Source organism: Apium graveolens, chromosome 4 (genome assembly GCF_009905375.1).
Source record: "Apium graveolens cultivar Ventura chromosome 4, ASM990537v1, whole genome shotgun sequence".
Lineage (NCBI taxonomy): Eukaryota > Viridiplantae > Streptophyta > Magnoliopsida > Apiales > Apiaceae > Apium > Apium graveolens.
The window spans coordinates 104,938,517-104,961,498 of record NC_133650.1 but is presented as its reverse complement, the minus strand read 5'-3'; the positions used below and the strand labels follow the sequence as shown (position 1 = coordinate 104,961,498).

Sequence of the window (22,982 nt, the reverse complement as noted above, 5' to 3'; positions counted from 1 at the left end):
GAATGAAAGATGTGCTGAACAAAATGCTTACCTTAAGAAAATTTATTATGCAACCGATGTTTCATGTCTCATGCTTGCATTTATGAGTGTCGAGTTTTAGAAGTAAAAAGAGCATAATGGTGCTTGTGATGTGATTGAGAACCTTTAAAGGATGTTTGAAGGATAGGCTCGTCAGAAAGATTTGAAAATAATAAGGCACTATAATTCTGCATTAATGGGAGAATGATATCAGGTTGGACCACATATTTAAAAGATGAAAAGTATATATACCTTAATATTTTGGGTTTCAAAATTGATCTAGAGACTCAGCTTGATTTGATCAAGCAATCTTTGAACAAATTTTATTCTCAGTTTGTTATGAAAAAAGAATAAGATAGAAAAAACACCTACTGAGTTGTTACGCATGTTTAGAACTATTGAAAATAACAGAGTAAAGGCATGAATTACTTCCATATTGATGGTGTACACATGGAATTCAAGTGGGAGAGGATAGTGAACAGGCAAGGTGAAGATTCGATCTTATTCGGTGCCAAACTAAAGTCCAATCCCCAAGGGCTTTTGAAGCCTGATAGTGGTGTTGCTAAAGGAGATGATTGTCGCTTCTGTGGAAATAACCGGATGATTGGAAGTTAAACTTTCAAGCTTATTTTAATGATCTAAAGAAGAAGATAATCACTGGTCAATCTTCATGTATCGGGTCAGAATTGGAGCAAAGGTTGTTGCTCTAGTTGGAGTAACTCGGTACCTAATTTTTCCCATAAGGCGAAGTTAAGAACTTGGCAAATTGTTAATACATGCCCGCCTTTAGCGGATACACTATATCAATTTCTTGTCAGGACAAGAAAGATTTTTCATTTTATTTAAATAAAGAATAGTTGTTTATTCTATTTCAATGATAAGACTTGTAATGTTGCATAATTAGTTAATAATTTATATGTTCTAAGATTACTCAAACCAAACAATACCCCTAGCATTGTCGTTTAAGCCACATTAATGAGAAATGCATTTCTGAGTTACATACAGATGGATACTTTGATAAGTTTAATTTTGATCATACAAAAGATGCAAAATTTGTCTCATTGGTAAAATCACTAAAGTTTCTTTTACCTGATCAGGTGAAAGGGCCACCAAAAGATTAGGACCTTATACATAATGATGTATGTGGTCGAATACGTACGATGGTAAGGGGTGGCGTGTACTACTTCATAAAATTTACTGATGATATCAGTAGATATGGATATGTGGTTCTTATGAAGAACAAATCTGATTATTTTAAAATGTTCAAAATAATATAAGGCCGAAGTAGAAAAGTAAACATGGGAAAGTATAAAAGTTTTACGATCAGATCGTGGAGGAGAATACTTAATCACAACTTACTCCTTCTGGAACACCTCAATGGAATAGAGATTCCTAGATGAGAAACCGTACCTTGTTGGACATGGTGCGATCGATGATGAGTTAAGCGGATCTTCCAATCAGCTTCTAGGATTATGCTCTTAAAACGGCTACATATACACTTAACTGAGTTCCGAAAAAATCAGTTCAAAAGACTCCATATGAGATATGGACTGAGAAACGTCATAACATGTCATTTATGAAAATTTGGGGACGTGAAGCGTTTGTGAAACGTTTAGCCTCTGACAAGTTTGGACCAAAATTACATAGATGTTATTTTGTGGGATACCCAAGTGAGACTAAAGGGTATATTTTTTATAATCCTTCCGAGAATAAAGTGTTAGTTACTCGGGTTGCTGTATTTATTGAGGGATAACTACTTTCTAAGAAAATTAGTGGGAGGACAATACATCTCGATGAAGACCGAGAACCACATGATAACATTGAACTAGAGTTGGAACAATATTAGGATGTACATCAAAATAGTGAAAGTAATCTTGTTCAGGAAACACATGTTGTTTGTAGATCTAGTAAGATTCACTATAAGCCCGAGAGAAATTATGGAATTCTCTTTACTCAAGATGGTGATGTGATGCTTACGGATAATGATGAGCCTCTCGCCTACTAAGATTCAATGAACAGTCCTGACTCTAAGAGATGGATGGACTCCATGAAATTTGAAATGGAATCCATGTATCAAAATAAAGTATTGACTTTAGTTGATCCACCGAAAGGGCTAAAACCTATAGGGTGCAAGTGGGGTTTCAAGAAGAAACCCGACATGGATGGTAAAGTACAGACCTATAAAGCACGACTAGTGGAAAAAGGTTTCAAGCAAATTCATGGTATAGACTATGAAGAGACCTTTTCACCAGTTGTTATGGTCAAGTCCATAAGGATTTTTCTAGCAATAGTTGTTTACTTTGATGATAAGATCTGGAAAATGGATGTCAAAACTGTTTTCTTAAATGGGAGCCTTGAAGAGGATGTATTTATGATATAACCCGAGGGTTTTGTCGATTCAAAATTTTCTAAGATGGTCTATAAGTTGCTTCTATCTATTTATAGATTGAAGCAAGCCTCAAGGAGATGGATATTCATTTTGAAGAAACAGTCAAAGAGTTTGGATTTATTCAAAACGAAGATGAACCATGTGTTTGCAAGAAAGTTAGTGGGATCCATATGACATTCCTAGTATTATATGTAGATGACATATAACAAATAGAGAATGACATACCTTCTCTACAGGCTTTTAAGACTTGGTTGAGAAATAGTTTCTCGATGAAAGACTTAGGTTGCTACCTATATATTAGGGATCAAGATCTATAGAGATAGATTAAAGAGATTAATCGACCTAGTCGAAGTACATACATTAATAAAGTATTGTATTATTTTAGGATGCAGGAGACAAAGAAAGGATATGTTTCGATGTCTCATGGGATAGTGATCTCAAAAGATAATTATCCCCTAAATCATTAGATAATAAGGGTCATTTGAGAAAGTACCATATGCTTCAGCAATTGGATCTATAATGTGTACAATGATATGTATTTATCATGATATTTCCTATACTTTGAGCATGACGAGCCGATACCAGTCTAATCCAGGTGAGGGTCACTGGATAGTTTTCAAGAATATTCTTAAGTACTTAAAGAGGAATAAAGATTTTTTTTTGGTGTATGGAGAAGATAGGGAACTAGTTGTAAAGGGTTACACTGATGCTAGTTTCTAAACCTAATTTTGGAAAGACAAGGATGATTACGTGTTTATGTTTGTTTTGTATTTTGTCTAAATATGAGTGATGTTAGCTGGAATAGTTCACAATAAGAATATTGATGATTTTATAATGGAAGCCGAATATATTGATACTTTCGAAACATCCAAGGAGACTGTTTAAGCATGTCCTTAGGCGATATCACCTTATTAATGAGTTAATGATCAATGAGATATAAATGTAAAGTGCATAGTAATGATAATGTTGCAGACCTAATGACTAAGGCTTTGTCGTAACAGAAGCACGATGGTCATACTAGTTCCATGAGTATTAGATTCATGGGTGATTGGCTCTAGTGCAAGTGGGAGATTGTTAGTGTTTGTGCCCTAAAGACAACACTATGATGTTTTAGTTTAAGACATTCGGATTATTAATATTTTTGTTCTATCATTTATTCCTTTTATAATTTATTAATTCTTAATTTACTGCGATATAAATGTTAGATTAATAAATATCCTTGAAATATGATATGCAATTTTATATCTCTAAGTACGTGATTTAGAAATGAGATTATGAGAATAATATCAATATTCCTAAATATCCCTAGTCGAGTATTATTATAGGGGAAAATAATAATGCATTAAGACTAGTATGTTTGTTGATTGATGATCACATCTCATTGATCATAGGTATGGTGATACTAAAGTCAAAACACAGGCACATGTATTAGATACATGGTGCTAGATTGACCCGTTGTGAGATACTACATGTTTATAATGTCACAAGTTATTCTCACGCGGTAATGATGTAATGGTCCTTAGATCTGAAGTCATTATATTTCTGTATGAGAATTAATATACTTTGATTTCATTAAAAGTTATCCTTGACCAGGTAATGATAAAAGTGGACATTGGGTATATTATGAATCCTATGATAAATATGAATGATCTAGATGAGATTTAACCCTCCTATTTTAGGAGTGATATTATTGGCCTCTTGTGTGAGCTAGACTATGAATTGTGTGGCCATGCTCAAATATTGATTTGATATGATAGTCTACTCATTGATCAAGAAAACCTGGATTAAACTATGATGAGGATGACACATTGCATGGCTCTAGTTTAATCTATAATATGTGGTTAAAGGGATTATATTACATTGTACATTATTCATAAAGGTTTAATCGATCACTGATTCAATTATTATTACTTTGGTAGCAATGATGTATTACTAGATGTCGCTCATTGTTTACGATTTTAAATTAGATTTAAAATTTGTTGCCAATGTAATATTAACCTATAGGGTCACACACAAAGAATGCTTGAAGAATTATTTAATTCAAATTGGATTTAAACTAAATTAAACTAATTCGAATTATTTGTAATATTAATTAAGTATGACTTAATTAATTGAATAAATAATGATATTCGAATTTACTAAGAGGGTGTTTAAAAACTTGCATTTCATTTCAAATGAGGGATTATAAATGACCGAATTTGAGTTGTCATTTCAAATTCTCATTTTTATACTAATATTTGAATGTCTTGGGTTTCAAATGAATTCCAAATCCAAATTCCCAAACAGCTTATTTGATCAAATCCAGAATTTCAAATGAAATCCAGTTTTCCAAACGGGCTATAATATTAATTTTTAAATTCAGTTGTTAAAAATGAAGTGAGACTTAATTATTATACAATTAGGAATTCAAATTAATAATAACTTCTAATTAGTTAAAAGTTATAATTCATTTTTCTACTCTCTATATATTATCTATTGTGTGGCTGATTTTGTGTGCAGGACTTTTACTAAAACCCTAGCCACCAAGAGAGAAGACGAAGAGAGAGTAAGAAGAGACGATTTTATGCTAGTACACATCTGATCCTTGCGTTCAATCATTTGTGTGGATACCGATAGAGCGTAGATCGTGAGAGCCAGATGTGTGGTGATCGAAGAAGCTTTAGATCTCCAGTGGTTAACCAATTTGTTAAACTTCTTAAGGTAAACAATCTGATCTACAAATTAAATATCTATTTTTCACATGGATCATTTGGTGGATTTTGATTTTATTCCGGTTTTAATTTAATTTTGCATCATTTCCGTTCCGTTTATGTGCTCGAAACCCTTCAAATCCTTCTTTGGAGTTTCACAAAGTGCATCTAAGGACTGTGTTGGAGTTATTAAGGAAGAACAAGCTATCTGTTAAAAAATCTAAGTATGAAATTGCTAAGAAGAATGTGGAATATCTGGGGCATGTTATATCAGAGAAGGGGGTTGAAGCTAACCAGACCAAGATAGAGGTTGTGGAACACTGGCCAATCCCTAAGAAACTCAAATCACTGAGGGGGTTCTAGGGTTTGACAGGGTATTACACAAGGTTTGCAGCCCACTATAGATTAATAAGCAGGCCCTTTACTCAACTACTTAAAAAATGAGCTTTCGTATGGAATGATGAGGCAAACGCTGTTTTTAAAAAGTTGAAAGAAGCAATGACCATTACTCCAGTTTTGACAATTCCTGATATCACTAAGGTATTCACATTGGAAACTGATGTTTGTTATCAAGGTGTGGGTGCAGTTTTAATGCAAGAAGGCAAGCCTATAGCATACCTCAATAAATCCTTAGCCAAAAAACACCTAGGCCTATCCACCTATGAGAAGGAATTGATGGTTGTGATCATGGTTGTACAGAAATGGAGGTACTGTTTGTTGGGGCATCACTTCATAATCAAAACGGATCATGAGGCTTTAAAACATTTGCTAGAGCAAAAACTAACAACTATGTTATAACATAAGTGATTACCTAAGTTGTTGGGCTATGACTACTCAGTGATGTACAAGAGGGGTAAAGATAACTTAGTTGCAGATGCTCTTTCTAGGTGTGTTGAAGGTAAAACTAGTTGCAATGCCCTACATACAATGGTACCTCTATGGAAACAAGAATTGAAGGAGAGATGGGAGAATGATACACAAGCTCAAGAGATACTGGTGTCATTGTTAGTAACTGGTAACAATGGACAAGGATTCCAACTGGTGGATGGGGAACTCAAGAAAGATGGGAAGTGGTATGTGGGTACTGGGAACTTACAGAGGAAGAAAATTATTGAAAATTCCTATAGTAGCAATGAAGGAGGCCACTCGGGTATTCTACTTACTACAAAGAGGATCCAGAATAATTTCTACTGGCCAAAAATCAAAGAAGAAGTTCAGGAATACATAAAATCTTGTGATACTTGTTAGAGATGCAAGGTCGAACACATCGGTTCCCCGGGTCTATTGCAACCTCTACCTATCCCCGAAGAGGCTTAACCATTTCTATGGACTTCATTGAGGGATTACCCAAATCTCATGGTAAGAGTATCATTCTAGTTGTTGATGAGACTGCGTAGCTGTATGAACAGTTACTTGATAACTCAACATAAGAACAATACTAGAACAGGACAGGTTAATAATACTTTGACTACACAAAAAATCAAAAGAAATAAAGACAAGGAAAATACAAAGAATCAGAAGATTAGAAGAAAGCTTGAAGTCTGTTTACAGGTCATTGAAAGAAGCTCATTAATATGTTCATGCCTCACTGAAGAATAAAGGTTAAAGACTTTCAGGATTTCGGAAATGTTGAAGATTCAGAGTATAAGTGTCACCAGAAGATTTCAGTGTATTGGCATTGATTGAAGATAGACAGTGTATGAAGCATATGAATCTGAAGAATTGAAGACATGGTATAGAAAGAGGTTAAAGAAGACAGCTGCAGTCTTGAAGTTATACTTACTAAAAGGAGTTCATTTATATGTTCAAGCGTCAGTGAAGAACAGTAAATGAAGCATTCAAGATTGTAGTAGCAATGAAGATGTTGTCTAAGTATCAGAAGGATTCCAGTGAAATATATTTGTTTATTGACAGTCAGTGTCTGAAGCGATGAAGTTGTTACAAGTTTAACAATGTAATCAAGGATATAATACGAATACCTGAATCGAAACTAGTCGTCTATGAACCAGACCAGTTGCACTAGACGTCAGTGATTTGTGAAAGAAATCTGAGTATTATCATTAGGAAGATTGTTAAGTGAGAATTCGTATCTGAAGATGAAGGTTATATGGTTTATACGAAAACTCGGAGAGAAAACTTGAAGACGGGACAGTTTAAGGGTTAAAGCGATCTACAGAAACTAAGTCAAAGTGATCACTACCTTGTAGTAGGAGTCACCCTGATCAGTGTATTGGATGTCAGAAGCAATATCCTGGAAATACAGTTCAATATTTCAGTATAGGAACTGATCTTGACTTGGTACGAATCTCAGGGAAGAAACAGGAGAAGAAAGAAAATTCTAAGTGCATGTATGCAACCCTTGGTCGCAAGTAACTTGCAAATCAGGAATTTTTCTAAGGCAAAAACACTCTACTAGGGAGAAGGGTCGCAAGTAACTCCTCCTAGCTACCTTGGTCGCAAGTAACTCTTGCAAGGAGATTTTTCAAAGGTAAAAATCCTCTCCTTGGTAAAGGAGGTCGCAAGTAACTCCTACAGGGAGGTCATGGTAGCAAGTAACTCTTGCAAGGAGATTTTTTTAAGGTAAAACTCCTCTCCTTGGTAAAGGAGGTCGCAAGTAACTCCTACAGGGAGGTTATGGTAGCAAGTAACTCAAGCAAGGAAATTTTTCTAAGGAAAACTCCTCTCCTTGGTAAAGGAGGTCGCAAGTAACTCCTACAGGGAGGTTATGGTAGCAAGTAACTCATGCAAGGAAATTTTTCTAAGGGAAACCTCCTCTCCTTGGTAAATGAGGTAACAAGTAACTTGTTATGCTGAAAATGACTAGGGCAAAATCTCCTAAGCTTCCAAGATCACAAGTAACTCTCAGAAACAAAATTCATTGATTTTATTCACTTGATTTATGTGGTAAACAAATGACCACGTAATTCATTTTGAATATAAAGCCTACACTACAACAGCAGATCAAAGTGAATGTTCTAAGTTTTTATCTTCTTCTCCAAAAAAACGAGAGGTGATAAAAGAGCAGTAAAGAAAATACAGAGAAGCTCAAGCAAATTCATATTCGTTAATCTTCTCACCGGAGTAACGTTATAATGCCCGATTTAACTCTTGTATATTCTTAGGGGCATTATAAACGTTACACGGTAATTAAATCCTTAGACAAACAAAAGCTAGATCATTGTATAGGATTTAATTTGTTGATCTTTGTAGTAGCTAGGAACTTTATTGTTCTTAGATTGTATCCGATTAATTTATTTGCCGGAGTGTAGCAACACCCCTCGCGGATTTATATATGAATATATATTTCCCCGTATATCTTGTGTTTCTCATTTTATATTCCCAAACACTATTCACCTCAAGAATACGAAACCACTAACCGAGCACTAAATCTTATATCCACAAAAGATTCGAAAGAATTTTTTAATTTAGTGATTATTGTATTCAACCCCCCCTTCTACGATAATTCGGGATCTAACACTAGTAATAGAGGATAAGCTGACTACGTACAGTCATTTTATGGATTTAAGCCACCCCTACTCTGCCACTGGAGTTGCACATCTAGTCCTGGACAATGTGGTCAAACTACATGGGCCTCCTAACGCAATAATTTCAGGTAGGGACGTGATATTTATGAGCTCCTTTTGAAAGGAACTTTTCAAAGTCATGGGTACCCAAGTCAAGTTAAGCTAAGTTTACCACCCTCAAATAGATGGTCAAACAGAGAGCGTAAACCAATGCTTAGAAATGTATTTGAGGTGCTTAGTGGGTCAAAACCTCATCCTATGGGTTGGCTGCCCATGGCAGAACTGTGGTACAACATAAGTCATCATTCAGCAATTGGGATGTCCCCTTTCAAGGCCCTGTATTGTCAAGAGCCTCCGTCTGTTAACTATCATCAAGCAAGGGCAACAAATCTGGGGGTCAAACAGTTTGTGTAAGATAGAAGTGTGATACAACAACTTCTAAAAGACAACTTGATCAAAACTCAGGAGAGGATGGCTTGGTATGCAAATAAGAAGAGGACTGAACGTAAATTTAAAGTAAACGATAAGGTGTTTCTTAACTTCAACCATACAGACAAACTTCAGTGGTCATGGGGAGAAACCAGAAACTAACTGTTAAATACTATGGTCCTTATAAGGTCGACAAGAAGATGTGTAATGTGGCTTATCAACTCAACTTACCTGCTGGCTCCAAAATACATGATGTACTCCATGTGTCACAATTAAAGAAAAGAGTTGGTACACAAAAGATAATACAAACCGATCTACCAGGCACAAATGAAATAGGAGAGATTAAGAGAGAACCTTTGGCAGTGTTGGATCGAGTGCTAGTGAAGAAATTGAACAAACTTGTGAACAAAATATTGATTCAATGGACAAATGGAGAGGCAGATGAAGCAACATGGGAGTATTGGGAGGAAATCTAGAAGAAATTTTCAAATTTTAATCCTTGGGGACAAGGATCGTTTCAAGCGGTGGGGAAATTGTCACTAATTGGGAATTAGGTCTCTAATTAATCTGGGGTGATGTTAAATGCAGTCAAATTTTACTTCATGCAATAATCGAAAATTACTACTACACCCTCATACTTATTAAATGGCTTCATCTCTTATTAAATGTTGTTTTTGACCATCAAATGAATGATTCGATGTTATTGCTACCAAAATCGCTGATTACACTTTTGTTGAGACTTCTTAGTCGTGTATTTAATTATCAACTTAATTTCACCTAATTTTAAATTTACAATTATACTGGTAGCATTTATTTGAATAGATAAAATATTTGAAAATATGCCTATTAAAATGAAGCTTTAATATAAAATATTTTTTAAAAATGATCTATCAAAACGTATAAACCCCAAGCGCATAATAATATAAGTACGTACTTACGTAATTTAAATGAGACATACATAATTTATAATGTGAGTGCACGTGAGATAAACTTTTAATAAAATAACTTATTTGAAAAGTTTGATCGGATCTTTAATGTCAAATTTAAAGTTTTGCTCAAAAAATTTCGATAAGCTCGATTTTGACTCAAAAGCTCAAATCTATTTAACCAAATATTGACAAAACTCGAAATATGACCGGTTCGGTTCGAATTCGATTCGATCAAATATTTATATAAAAATATATTTATAGTAAAATAATTAAAAATAAAAGGGACTCGATAAACTCACGAATTTTACGAGCTGAATAATATGAAACTCAAGTATGGCTCGGTTATTACCGTGCTGAATTCGAATTTTACGAGTCGAGTTCGAGTATCTTACAAACAGTTTGACTCATTTACATCCCTACTTGAGGATCTTTTTTTTCTTAAATAATTTAATTTGAAATTATAAAATATACAAGCTCAACTTTATTCGAGTTTTGCTAATTCGGAAATAAATAAGACAAGATAATACTTTAAAATCATATCAGCTTACAAATATTTAAGAAACTTAAATAAAAATTTTGATTTTTGACACACACATTAAGAAAATTTAACTGTATAATCAAAATTTATTTTTGTGTGAATTAAAATTTTAAATTAAAAAATAATAATTAAAACTATGCAGTCAGGTTACATGTATGTTTAAAGTGTCAAATATTCCTTAAAAAGTGTCAAATAATATAAAATAAAAAGCAAAACAAAATATACAGAAAGAAATAACAATTTATAATAAATTATTTTATTTGCACCGTATGATAAAAGCACATGAAATTAAAATTTAATGAACATCAAGAAGAGGGGCATTAAAATCCTTCCTTGCACAAAAAACAAAGAGAGGTCTAAGTTGTAATTTTCTATTACTGCATGAAGTAAATTTTTACTGCACTTAGCAATCATGTTGATCCGGCAGAAAGATTGAAGTTTTGATCAGAGAATGACGTGGTCATTTTTGTTGGGTCAGTTTTAGTTGTTGGGCTTAGTATTGTAGGTCTGGGTCCAGTAATATAATGGGCTGGGTGGCTTAATTATGTTAGCGGCATTGTCTTTATATACATCATGTTGTATTACTGAATGATCTTATCTTGATGAATACAGAACTTGCTTTTCCTTGTTTGCTGCTATATTTCCTTGTCTAGCTTTCTTCTATTTTTCTTTAGTTGGCAAATGTTGTATATTAGTTCTTGACAGTGTTTTTAATATATAATGACTGGAGGGTGATCCCTAAAACTTGATTGTATGCCAATCTTGTTGTGGGTTTATTTGTTTTTTACCAATCATCCCGTAAACAATAATTTCAGCTAAATTTTAATGAGAAAAAAGTTAATGTTGTCTTGTGATCCTCGTGCATAGTTTGTGGTTTCAACGTAGCTCTATATTTCTATGGCATGACAGTTTTTTAAATTGCAGAATGATATAGCTGAATGTAACAAAAATGAAGAAGACAATCTTAAACTATTATTCAATCTTCTCAACCTTACAATAGAGCTTAGAGTAGTGTATATATACAGTAAGGAAGTAATTGAATATACAGTTGATGGACAGCTGGATTCTAACTAATTTTTTCCAGCTCAGCTTATGACTAACTTGTGAGAGACTTAGTTGAAGCTTGCTTAGATGAGACTGGTTTGCTCTGCCTTGTGGACTCAGTAGTAGCTGTAAGAGTTCTGTAATGAACTGAGTAGGCTATATATTATTTTGTTGGGTGATAATACAGTGGTGAATACATTTCCGTTGTGTAAATTACATATGTATATGTACACATATATTGAATGATAGGATCTAGAATGTACTTTATGCAAACAAAAATATGTATATGTTATGGACTAGTTTTTTTCTGTCTGAAGCTTAATCTTGATATTTCCGATTCCTTCAGCTTTCAACATCTGTAGCAAGAATTCATTCCATGTATCAATCGGACCTGGCAAGCACCAATGGACACAGTCTGCCAGGGTCCTATTCTCTTGTGGTGAGTGACCATAGTAATTTGGATGTCCATCTGGTCTTAACACCATTGCTTCAGTTGTATCCAGCATTCTAAATTTCAGGCCTCTGATTTCCGCTTCCTTCTCTGCTATCCTAAACTCGTCGACTTGAGTCATGTAGGATGCTAAATTATAGCCGTCCAGCTTCATCTCTTGTTTCGTAAATGGATTTGTTCTTATACAGTTCCCTCCTTTATTCCAATCTCCATTCTCAAAATGTGACGGTGAATATGTCCTCAGGAATGTGGTTCCTTTGTATCTGTCATTTCTCAGGAGAGCCCGAAAGGCTGTCCGAAAGGCCATTTTGTATCCGTAGTAATGAGGGACCTCTGTTATGTTCTGTCTTTCGCACTTGAAGCAACCAACAATTGTGTTATTCTCATAGTAAATGAATGGTCGAAAGAACCATTGCCCAGCGGAGAATATGACAAAATCCAAATCATCTACATGATCGGTCCAGGTCTCATCTGCCTCATCTAGATAGAGATTTAAGATATTGTTCCTAGAGAAACCACTTGTGTCAGCGTTCCGAAATTTAACAAGCAGAGGGGACCAAAGTGCTACTAATGTGAAGTTGTGAGATGGGTACAACCACCGTCTAAATCTCGTATCATTTACACTGGAGACATCAATAGGATTTGCTGCCTGAAATGTACAAATATATCTTTTTATTTTTTTCAACATATAATAAACTAGATTTATGTATATCAAAGACTAGTAGAAAATGTAAGCAGCAGCCATGAGCTAATGTTATGTTCATTCATGTTTCTTACCTACCATTATGGTTATGAAACCTATGTTAACAGTTAAACTAATCAAGAATGCCTTTCTAGTTTCTGTACCATCATCGTGCTATTGTGCAGGTGCACAACAAGGCTGAAAAGAGAGCAGGGACTTTATAGTAATTACAGAAGTTGTTGATTAATATAATTATTGGAAGGACAGGAAAAAAACTTGTGGGTAACTAGAAGTTGGTTGTATCTCATTTGTTTGGATTCATTGTTGGTGTTAATGGCTGTCATTGTTGTCATATAGTTGTTGTTCCATGTGTATATAATATTCTTGCTAAGTAGGACCACATTGACTGTTTGATCTTTATTCTGCTTCTGTTAGGTTCACATATTTTTTATATTTCTAGAGCTCTGAACTTGCATGATTATGTATTATGATAAACACCACATCAGCTTTAAACAAAAACTGTACACCAATTCATTTCTATGCATAGCAGGCATATAGGGCATTTCATGTGTCTATTAGTACCTAATTACCTATTTACCTAATTACAGAGAGAAAATGTTGTAGTTCTTTTATTTACTCCATGTGAATAGAAATTCTGACCATGTTAAGTATTCTTTAACTAGTGATTTAGTAGTTGTAACAAATTATTTGTGGAATGCAGATTAGGAAGTGAAGCAAATGAAATTCAGATTGCAGTAGTGTAATTGAGAACTTACAGTGGCTAAGAGGCACACCAGTGACTGCATTTGGTTTCGTCCCACGGAGTCTCCGACGAATGCCATAGTCTTTCCTGTGACAACCTCCAAGAACTGGGATGCATTGAAACGAGGTAACTCACATTCATCTGGCTTCCATCTCCACTTCATGAACTCTGTGTCTGGTCTGCCAAACTTCATACAGTTCTGTCTTTGATCAATTTCACACTTAGTTTCATCCGTATAGTAAGGCCCCTCAGAACCTAGAACCCAATCTCCTCGAAACACATTACAGACATGCTCAATTTCCCCGCTTCTTGAGCCATTATTGAACATTTCTAGAGCATGCAGGGGAGACAGAGGACTGTTTCGTAAATAAAGCGGTATTATGGTAAGAAAAAATACTGACAGGATTGGTAATATGAACTTCCTGGAGTTGGGAAGCTCAATAGCATAGCCCTTCATTCTGAAAATTAATTAGAAAGGCTGAAAGTTTTTTGATTGAAGGCCTTCTAACTATACATATGTGAAGTAATGTCAAGTGGTCTCAATGGAAAATGTTCCAAACTTTTCTTTATACTTCATTTGCCCTTGCTGCTACTTTGTGAGCCTAAATTTGCCTTGTCATTACATGACAAAATAAAAAATTAAAATTCTCACCGCTGCTCCCAAATATTAGGTAGTGTATAAATATAATGGAGTTAACCAGAGAGAAATGGCCGAATTTACCCACTTTTAAATTTTGATGGACAAAATTTTAAATTTACAATATAATGATGAAACATTATTTTATATTTTAAAAATGTGGCTAAGGGCCACTTTAATAAGAAAAAAATTACAGTTTTCTTTAACAGCGGCACTTGCCACCCTTATAGAAGAATTAAAAAAATATTTGATCATTATATTATAAATTTAAATTTCAAATTTCGCCTACTAAAATATAAAATTGAGTAAAGTTAGTCACGGCAATTTATCCTAAATAAATGGTAGGCATATGAGCTGGATACATGTGGCCAAACTGGATGTACTTAACAGATAATAGTGGTACAACATATGGAACTCATTTTTTACATATTCCTTGGATTGGATAAACTATTGTTACATAACGACCCCTAGAGTTAAATATATTAGTATCTTTGAACTGAATGCTGACAAGTTTGCTGAGCAGTAACAGGACATAAGTGTTGTTAATAATATTCCTCTGTATCCCCTAATCTTTTTTGTTAAGGCCCTGTTGAAACCGACAATGCTTAGAATTAAGATAATTTCCAAAATAATTTGATGGATAATCTGTATTGCTGTTCCTAAAGCGACTTTCAGAAAGCTTGGATATGGAAATCAATATTGCTTTAGCTATGAATATAACTAATGTCATTTTCATTTGCATCTGTCTTGTTCGGCTTACCCCGATAAATAAAAACTTACTTCAATTTATCGACATATGGCTCATGAGTAGAAGTTATTATCTGTATAGATGATATAACTGATTTTTTTTGTGAAGCTACAAGTTTTTTTAACAAAAATGTCAGGAGTGCTCCTGCTATCGGAAATCGGTTCATTTTTCAGAAATTACTGATAAATTGCTGATAATTCGGTCAAAAATATTGACCGATTTGCTAAATTGCCAATAAATAAATAAAAAATCATTCGATGAATCATAAATCGGTAAATTAACCAATTAATTATAATTTTCGAAATCTGTAATTTTAAGAGTGCTTGGTAACTTTAAACCAATACATATATAGTGTATTGTAACATTTTATTTAGGAGTCACTTTAGCAATATATTTCAAAACGCACTTAATAGGTGATATGTATATTTTTTGTATTCACGTAACAAAATTAATAAAACAACTCATATCATACTTAATAAACGTACGTATGTCTGTCATGCACTCCGAACCTTTAACTTCAAGTATGATCAAGTCAAAAATTGTTAGACAATAAATTATAAGTCAATTATAATGTATAAGTTGATTTTCACAAGCTAGCAAGCCTTAATGTAAACCGACAATCCAAATAGTTTTTTAATTGACAATCCTTGAAGTTGAACAAAGTGTTTAGCATTGGTGATTGTAGTGTTTAAACCACAAACAAGATGCATCTTAATATTATAGATAAACAAGTTGTGTTTATATATTGCATAATACACAGAGTGGTTGGCAGTGTATCATAATTGACTAAAAGAACATGCACTGAAACAGAAGCAAGTATCGTGGACTAGTGTTTGATGAAGATGCGTTTGCTCCTTTTAACAGCTCAATGGGGATGGACGAACCCAAACAATGCATTAGTTTTCTAATATCATTTGTAAAAAACAACAAAAATATGTTCGGTCGGAGACAACGGAGTTTCATTATTCCTTCTATATTTCTATGTATGGATTGCCAGCTTAGAGATATATCTTACATGTTCTTTTAGATTAAGCGAAATCGGAGAACAATCACACATGTAACCAAAATCAAATTCAACGAGGGCGATAGGATAACTCAAGTAATTAAGAGCTTATTTTTTATTATTTTAGATCCTGATTTTGATTCTTATTCACTTCAAAATTTGTTAAATATGTACTCATTTATAAGATATATAAGCTTAATTAGCAAAAAAAAATGAGATAAATACATGAAGAAATATAATTCAAACAATTTAAAAACATCTCGAAAATTTGAACTATTAAATATTAATAGTTAAACTATGAAAATATAATTATTCTTATTATTATTATTATCATTATTATTATAGTAATTATTTGCAATATGGTGGCATTGCACAAAATAAAGTAAATCGGTAGTTGTAGTGCCAGGAGAAAGTAATCTAAAGCTACTTTAGATTTATTCTTGGGAAAGAATTGAGATGCCTTTTCTGATTGTTCATCATTATGAAGTTGATTAGTTATCTACTTTGATAGTATTATGCAGACAATTATTGATATAGTAGTTGCTAGTTTATGATCAGCTTCACTAATACAACACTTACATTGCTTGATAAAGAAAATATTGACTCTGCCGGTATAAATTGTGATTTCTCTGTACAATGAGGATGTGACGCAATCAAATAAAATATATTCGGTATGATTCTCAAAAAATAAGATTCGGAAATTATAAATATACACAACTTTTATGTTTATGTTAAAGTTACAATTTGTGGTATTCGAAAAAGTTTTTGCTAAAGCACAGAGTTAAAGGATGTTAAGTTTACTTAACATGTAATTGTGAGTAAATAATTGTGATTAAGACTCCACTAGATTGTAGCAAGGGGGGAGTCAAATCAAACTACCTTCATCATTGTCTCATCTTTAACCTTCTTTCTTTTCGAAATAGATGGCAACTTTGTCTGTTTCTTAACCATTCTTAAAGAGCATCTTCCACGAACTTTTAATGTAAGCTTTCACTTGTTAATTTGCAAATAGTTAGTTACACACCATCTCCATTAACTTGAATTACCATCTTGATCGTGAGTTTGAATTTCATGGCTCCTGTCAAAGAAGTGATTACAGGAGATGGTAGATTAGTTACACATTAATTTGGAGGTTACTTGGATTAATCATTATTATTATAATTTATATAATCAGTGGGCAAGATGTCATATTTGAAAGCAGAATTTGGATTGATCTTCATCTTCTCAATCACTGCACTGGCAAAATTGACTTGTGTGGACCAGTCCTCCTAAAATATATAATTGCGAATCAATGCGATTGATAATACTCCACCATTTGATTATAATGTGCAGATGCCACACATTCATACTGTGGCATATTGCCTTTACATCTTGTTAGATTTCTTGTACATGTCATTGAATTTATTACATTATACAGCAACGATTACATTAATAAAATGTCGAAATCCAATTACGTTTTTATGGTGGAATGGGCTTGAATTTTTTTAATAATGACACTCTCATTTTAGGAGCTCAAAATGAAAAAAGTAGAATATATTTTTATACGAAGAGAAAATTGAAAATTAAAAATTAAAAAAATGTGTGTTTAAAAAAATAAATATATTTGTGTACATTATATTCTTTTAGAATAAGCGGTGAAAGCAAAATTATATTAGAGTTATTAAATTTCGTAAATTTATCTGAATTTTAACATTCACCTCAAATAGATCAACCGGTTAAAATTAAAATTTTAGAGACTCATCGTTGCGCATAAACTGAGCGTCAGTCGCATGTTATAAAAAAAAAAAAATTTAAACTTTGGTTGCTCTCCCTCTTATAGTGCCTACTTCCTACCGTGTTCCGAGCGTAACCAAGTATGTGAGAAAAAAATTACAAATATGAGCAACACTTTGGGAGCTGGTGAAGAAAACGACCACTCAAACGAGAAGATTTCAAGTAACTTTATCTACGTAGAGGGCCTGAGGCTGAGGATAAGGCTGCCCCTGTAAGCAGCCAAACACAAAGAACACGTCGAATACATTGGAACCCCATCTCTTTTGTCCACGATTCTCCATGTCCCCACTCTATGTCGGCTTTCATCTCCATTTTCATTTTGGCCCTCTTATTCGTTATCCCAATTCCACCCTTTCCAACTATTATTTATCCTCCTAAATTATAAAACAATGGAGTATATTGTCACAGTTTTAGAGTTCAACCCCAATCATGCAGGCATCTAGCGCTTGTCGCACTTAAAGAGGTTGAATTTTATCGATGGGTGATAATATAATTATTTATCCTCCTAAATTCTCAAACAATGCAGCGTATGCTTACTTATCATTTTTAATTTTAACTTTGCATCCAACCAAGTCCAATCGTACAGGCGTAAATTTTGAATTCCATTATTGGTTTGGGTAATAAAAGACCACAGATGAAGTAAACAAAAGCATACAAACAGCAGATCAAACAGTTTATATAGTACATTCTCCTGTTGACCCCTTGATAATATGTTGTCCTCATCTCTGTATTTAATACAACAATGATATATTACTTGGCCCCCCTACACAACTTTTATGCAACAATACAATTCAAGTAAAAGAGCCTCCTTTCAAGGGCTCTGAATTATGAGGGGGGTAAATAAAAATCAAGTGATACAAAAGAATGGAATATTTCCAAGAAACGCAAGCCTATTTGATCCTATCTTTTCTCTGTTTTTGTGGTAAGTTTTCCCTGTATGATCTCCAGTTTTCAGTTTTAAACATCTGAAGCAAGAAATCACTCCATGTATCGATTGGTCCCGGCAGGCACCAATGCACGCAATCGTTATACAATGTAACATTTTCATTAGGCCAATGACCATATCTACTAGGATGTCCGTCCGGTCTCAACAACATTGCTGGTGTTAAATCTAACAGCCTGAATTTTTTACCGTTTTGTTTCGCCACTTTCTCTGCCGCCTTATATTCCTCCAGCTGTGTCATATACAGTTCCAAGTTCAATCCTTCCAAACTTACCTGGCTGCTCCTATAAGGTTTTTGCCTATTACAATTTCCCCCAGCATTCCACTCCCCACCTTCAAAATGCATTGGTGCGAAAGTTCTTAGAAATGTGACACCCTTAAAGTTTTGTAAACTATTTATTGCTTTAAAAGCCGTTCGAAAGGCTTTTCGATATCCGTAAGTCATTGGATGGTCAGTAACATTATCAAGCTGACAGAATCGACAACCGATTATTTTCTTCTTTTCAAAGTATACCCCCGGTCGACTGAACCAGTGACCTGCATTGATGATGACATAATCGAAATCTTGAATCCCAGACGTCCATTTTTCATCAAATTCATCAAGATATAGGTTGAAGAGACCCGTGTGAGTTGGTCCATCGGCGCTTGCTTGATCAGCTTTGACTAAGAAAGGCGACCAAAATGTTGCAAGGGTGAAATTGTAATCAACATACTTCCACCTTTTAAAATTTTCATCTGGTGTATATGAATCATCTACAGGATACACAACCTGAAAAATAACATTCTAATACAATTTAAATCTTGTTACAAGTTACAACACTTAATGCATTTGCTTTCTTAGTAAATATCATGCAAAAAAAATCCACAAAACAAACTTCACTCCCAGCAGGTGTCTTTAGAAACACTGAGAATATAAAAACAGTAAATTTGCATTGTTTCGATCTAATATACTCCGACTAACAAATCTAAATGTGTCCAAAATCCAAATCAACTGTAAAATTATGTACTATTTGTTCATGAGATGTTGTGCTGAAAATCTAACGCATTACTGTCACAAATATTCTTGAATTATGTACACAATCGCATGAACATATTCGCCCCCTGGAATCATTGTCAACAAATGTTGAAACTGTTAAGCATATGAGTGCATATGGTCACAAGCTCACAGCTGTAGCAGGCAAGGTGAAGACCAACTGTAGGAAAGAAGGCTGTATGTTGAGGGATAAGCCGAGCAAGGAGCCCACTTGCCAGGCTTGCAAGGATTCCCAAAATAAAATTACTACTTTATTATTATATTCCTGACTCAAACAGATTTCTATTGCCTTCTGTACTTAATCAATAATAACATTAAAACGATTATCCTCATGGAGTTATAAATAAGTTACAATGCTCCTTTTAAAATAGCTAATTAAGAGCCATGTTAATCCAACAAAACGCCAGGAAAAGCAGATCTGGTCTTGTAACTGAAAAAATCTTATATAACATCCCAAAATACCTAGCCATATGCAAGTCAAAGAGAGAAGACATGATCTAAAGATCTTAATTATTGCACAAAACTCGCAAGTGGTTGCATGTAAAAACATTCAGGCATTCTTTTCAAGTGTTTGAACTCTTAACAATGACATTCAACAGTAATAGACATGCCACATAGATGATAGCCAAATTGATCAATAATAATAGTAAGAAAACAAACCAGATGAATTATTAGTTTGATTTGGTTCGTCTATTCCAGCCTATTCATTTTTGTACGTAAAAGGGGCAAACACCCTACCACTTCCTTTTTCTATTAATTATAATTCCTGCATGTGCATGTCTTTGATAGAATCCTTTTCATCCCCTCAATGATAGGAATCGGAGAATCTGATTTCCGATTGCCAACAAAGTTAGACAATGTGCTACATATGTATATTACTCCCTTCTCACACATTTTTTTTTAATTATCATGTTACTTAGATTGTTTAATTATATTATATAATCTTGTGAAGTAAATAGGGAGTAGCAAGCAAAAAAGAAGTTTTATATATTAATAAATTACATAAGGTTCAGTTCAAAGCTAAGGTTTGACATAAAAATTCAAAATAAAACAACCATTTGCAGAGCATTCAAAATCTCATACAATTCGAAGAACATTCAAATCTCCCACAGCAGTAGTACCTAAGTGTGATATATTATGTCATTCTCAACTGGTAAAATCAGTAGAATCAAATTTTTTTATAATAGATATACAATGCATAGTAGTCCTTGTAATTGCTTCATCTAAAATAGCTCTCCGTCCCATCTGATTGTCAAAACTTTCATCTTTACAATCCTATTCCAATGTTAAAATCTAGCTGGACGGATAAAGTGCTTAAGTTCCTACCATCATCTACTTTGCGCTTACTTTCTCATCATCAAAATTTTTCATTCATTCTCATATTTTATTAACAGATCTCATCATTATGCGATTTAATTATAAAATAATCCGAACACCGTAGGTTTATATTAACTTAGTGTTGAGTTGTCAGATAAATTTTATTACTTCATCGATATTTATGATATTTCTAATATGTCAATATTTGGTGTTTTTGTAATTTACATTATTACTACATCTTTACATGATTTGCCAGATAGAAACAGTAGTTGCTGGAGCGCGGGCGACTTGGTACAAATCTCTGACTGGGTTTGTCCTAAAAAATTGAAGTGCTGGTGAGGAAGTAAATGTTGACTTTAGCAGCAGCTTAATTGCCGCTGAACCACAACTTGAAGACGTGTACAAGGGGGAGGTGGTCTAGCTCACTAGCTCATACTTCAATATCCTAGCTCTATTTTAAATGTTCTACAGTCACCTCTTAAATAAAGTTCACAAAAATTTCATGTATATATCTTCTTCACGTTGCTTTCATCATAAACCGTGGACCTAATCAGTTTGCAACCTCATACCATTCATATTATATATAATCATTTATGGAAGATGGCAAATTCCAAAAACACTATTCTCAGATCAACCACATCTCTCGCTCCCTCTTCTTACCGAAGGTCCGATAATTCGAACTTTGTTAAAAACAAGTAAATTGATGAATCTATGAATATTTTTTTAATAATTTTTTTTTTTAAGAGTTTGTTCATGAAAACCAAGTACAATCATCTCAATCTGTAAAATCATATTTGAACATAAGAAAACTCTAGTGGTCTAATCATTCAAGTGTACATCAACTCAACAATCAGTGCAATAAAATTTGTAGCTGTAGCTATCAATAGAATAATATATAATATAATTAGTCTTTTCGCTTCATAATTCACCTAATCTTAGAATAGAACACAACTACTACATGCTGACATTACTAACTATAGTAGAGTTAACCTAATCTTATTGACTAGTCATTGGCTCATCTGTCATACTTGTGTATGATGAACAGTAAATTAATACATGTTAATGTATGCATGGTTGCGTGAAATTCGACAGAAATGATAGTAAGAAATAATAATACATGGTACGTACCCGTGACAGCATACACATCAAAGACTGCATTTGATTCCTTCCGACGGAATCTCCGACGAAAGCCAAAGATTTGCCTCTAACAATTTCAAGAAACTGATAAGGATTAAATATCGGAAGGTCACAACTATCCGGCTTCCATCTCCACTTCATGAACTCCGAATCGGGCCTCCCATATTTCATGCAATTTTGATGTTCGTGAATGGCCCAACATGTTTTGTTTGTATAGTACGGCGCATCGGGATTCGGAATCCATTCTCCGGAGAAAATGTCACATTTTTCATGTTCGGTTATTCTGATGGAATCGACGTCGGAATGAGTGGTCGGAATATGAGATTCCGGTGAGGATTTGGATAAAGTGGAGGAGGACGGTTGGAAAGGGTAGTATAGAGGAACAAGTGTGAGGAGTAGGAGGGTTGCGGCTAGTAATATTATTACATTCGGGATTTTATGTGTATTTCTTAGACCGTAGGGATTTTCGGTGGGTTGGGATTTCATTGCCAAACAAAGACTGTGTGTGTTTAGTGTGATGGGAGAAGAGAGATATAGATTATGTGGTGTGATGGAAGAAGAGAGGGGGGTAGATTAGTTTGTGATGAACAAGGGTGGACTTGGCATATATGTATGGGCGTCTCATATGTTCAATACTTCCGGTATTGGTTCATTTTAATACACACACTTGGTATGTGTGTCATGTTTTGATATAATGCTCAAATATTCCCAGCTTACATGACCATTTTTTTTTTGCCAAAAGCGTAACAAGGACTCAATACCATATTAATCTTTTATATTACTTGACCTTTTCATGTATCCTTTCTCCATCTGCCTAGAGAATTGGGAGAAAATAAAAATAGTTTTAAGGTAAAGTGAAAGATTTTATTTATTTGCATAAGCATCATGCCCTTCATTTACATAATTAGAAATTTTATAAAATTGTTAAAATTAC

The 22,982-nt window shown here is 33.9% G+C and overlaps 3 protein-coding genes across 3 annotated transcripts; 1 reads left to right on the top strand and 2 right to left on the bottom strand.

Moving 5' to 3' along the window:
* Positions 1 to 9,190: 9,190 nt before the first annotated feature.
* Positions 9,191 to 9,526, top strand: LOC141718824 (uncharacterized). Its single transcript, XM_074521203.1, has one exon. The coding sequence runs from the start codon at positions 9,191 to 9,193 to the stop codon at positions 9,524 to 9,526; it is 336 nt and encodes a 111-aa protein (XP_074377304.1).
* A 1,941-nt stretch (positions 9,527 to 11,467) lies between these two features.
* LOC141718742 (protein trichome birefringence-like 19) lies at positions 11,468 to 14,132 on the bottom strand. Its single transcript, XM_074521124.1, has 2 exons — positions 13,471 to 14,132; positions 11,468 to 12,661 (listed from the first exon to the last, which is right to left on the bottom strand). The coding sequence occupies exons 1-2, from the start codon at positions 13,912 to 13,914 to the stop codon at positions 11,858 to 11,860; spliced, it is 1,248 nt and encodes a 415-aa protein (XP_074377225.1). The 5' UTR covers positions 13,915 to 14,132; the 3' UTR covers positions 11,468 to 11,857.
* A 4,138-nt stretch (positions 14,133 to 18,270) lies between these two features.
* Positions 18,271 to 22,756, bottom strand: LOC141718739 (protein trichome birefringence-like 19). Its single transcript, XM_074521123.1, has 2 exons — positions 22,040 to 22,756; positions 18,271 to 19,330 (listed from the first exon to the last, which is right to left on the bottom strand). Exons 1-2 carry the CDS (start codon positions 22,532 to 22,534, stop codon positions 18,509 to 18,511), a joined length of 1,317 nt encoding a protein of 438 aa, XP_074377224.1. The 5' UTR covers positions 22,535 to 22,756; the 3' UTR covers positions 18,271 to 18,508.
* Between the last annotated feature and the right edge of the window lie 226 nt (positions 22,757 to 22,982).

What these genes read in the sequence shown, in the direction of transcription:
- LOC141718824 (XM_074521203.1), top strand. Translation starts at nt 9,191, where the DNA reads ATGGGGAGAAACCAGAAACTAACTGTTAAATACTATGGTCCTTATAAG.
- LOC141718742 (XM_074521124.1), bottom strand. Translation starts at nt 13,914, where the DNA reads ATGAAGGGCTATGCTATTGAGCTTCCCAACTCCAGGAAGTTCATATTA. An exon ending in TGGTGTGCCTCTTAGCCACT is followed by an intron (nt 12,662 to 13,470) that starts GTAAGTTCTCAA and finishes TGTACATTTCAG; the next exon opens with GCAGCAAATCCTATTGATGT.
- LOC141718739 (XM_074521123.1), bottom strand. Translation starts at nt 22,534, where the DNA reads ATGAAATCCCAACCCACCGAAAATCCCTACGGTCTAAGAAATACACAT. An exon ending in TGATGTGTATGCTGTCACGG is followed by an intron (nt 19,331 to 22,039) that starts GTACGTACCATG and finishes GTTATTTTTCAG; the next exon opens with GTTGTGTATCCTGTAGATGA.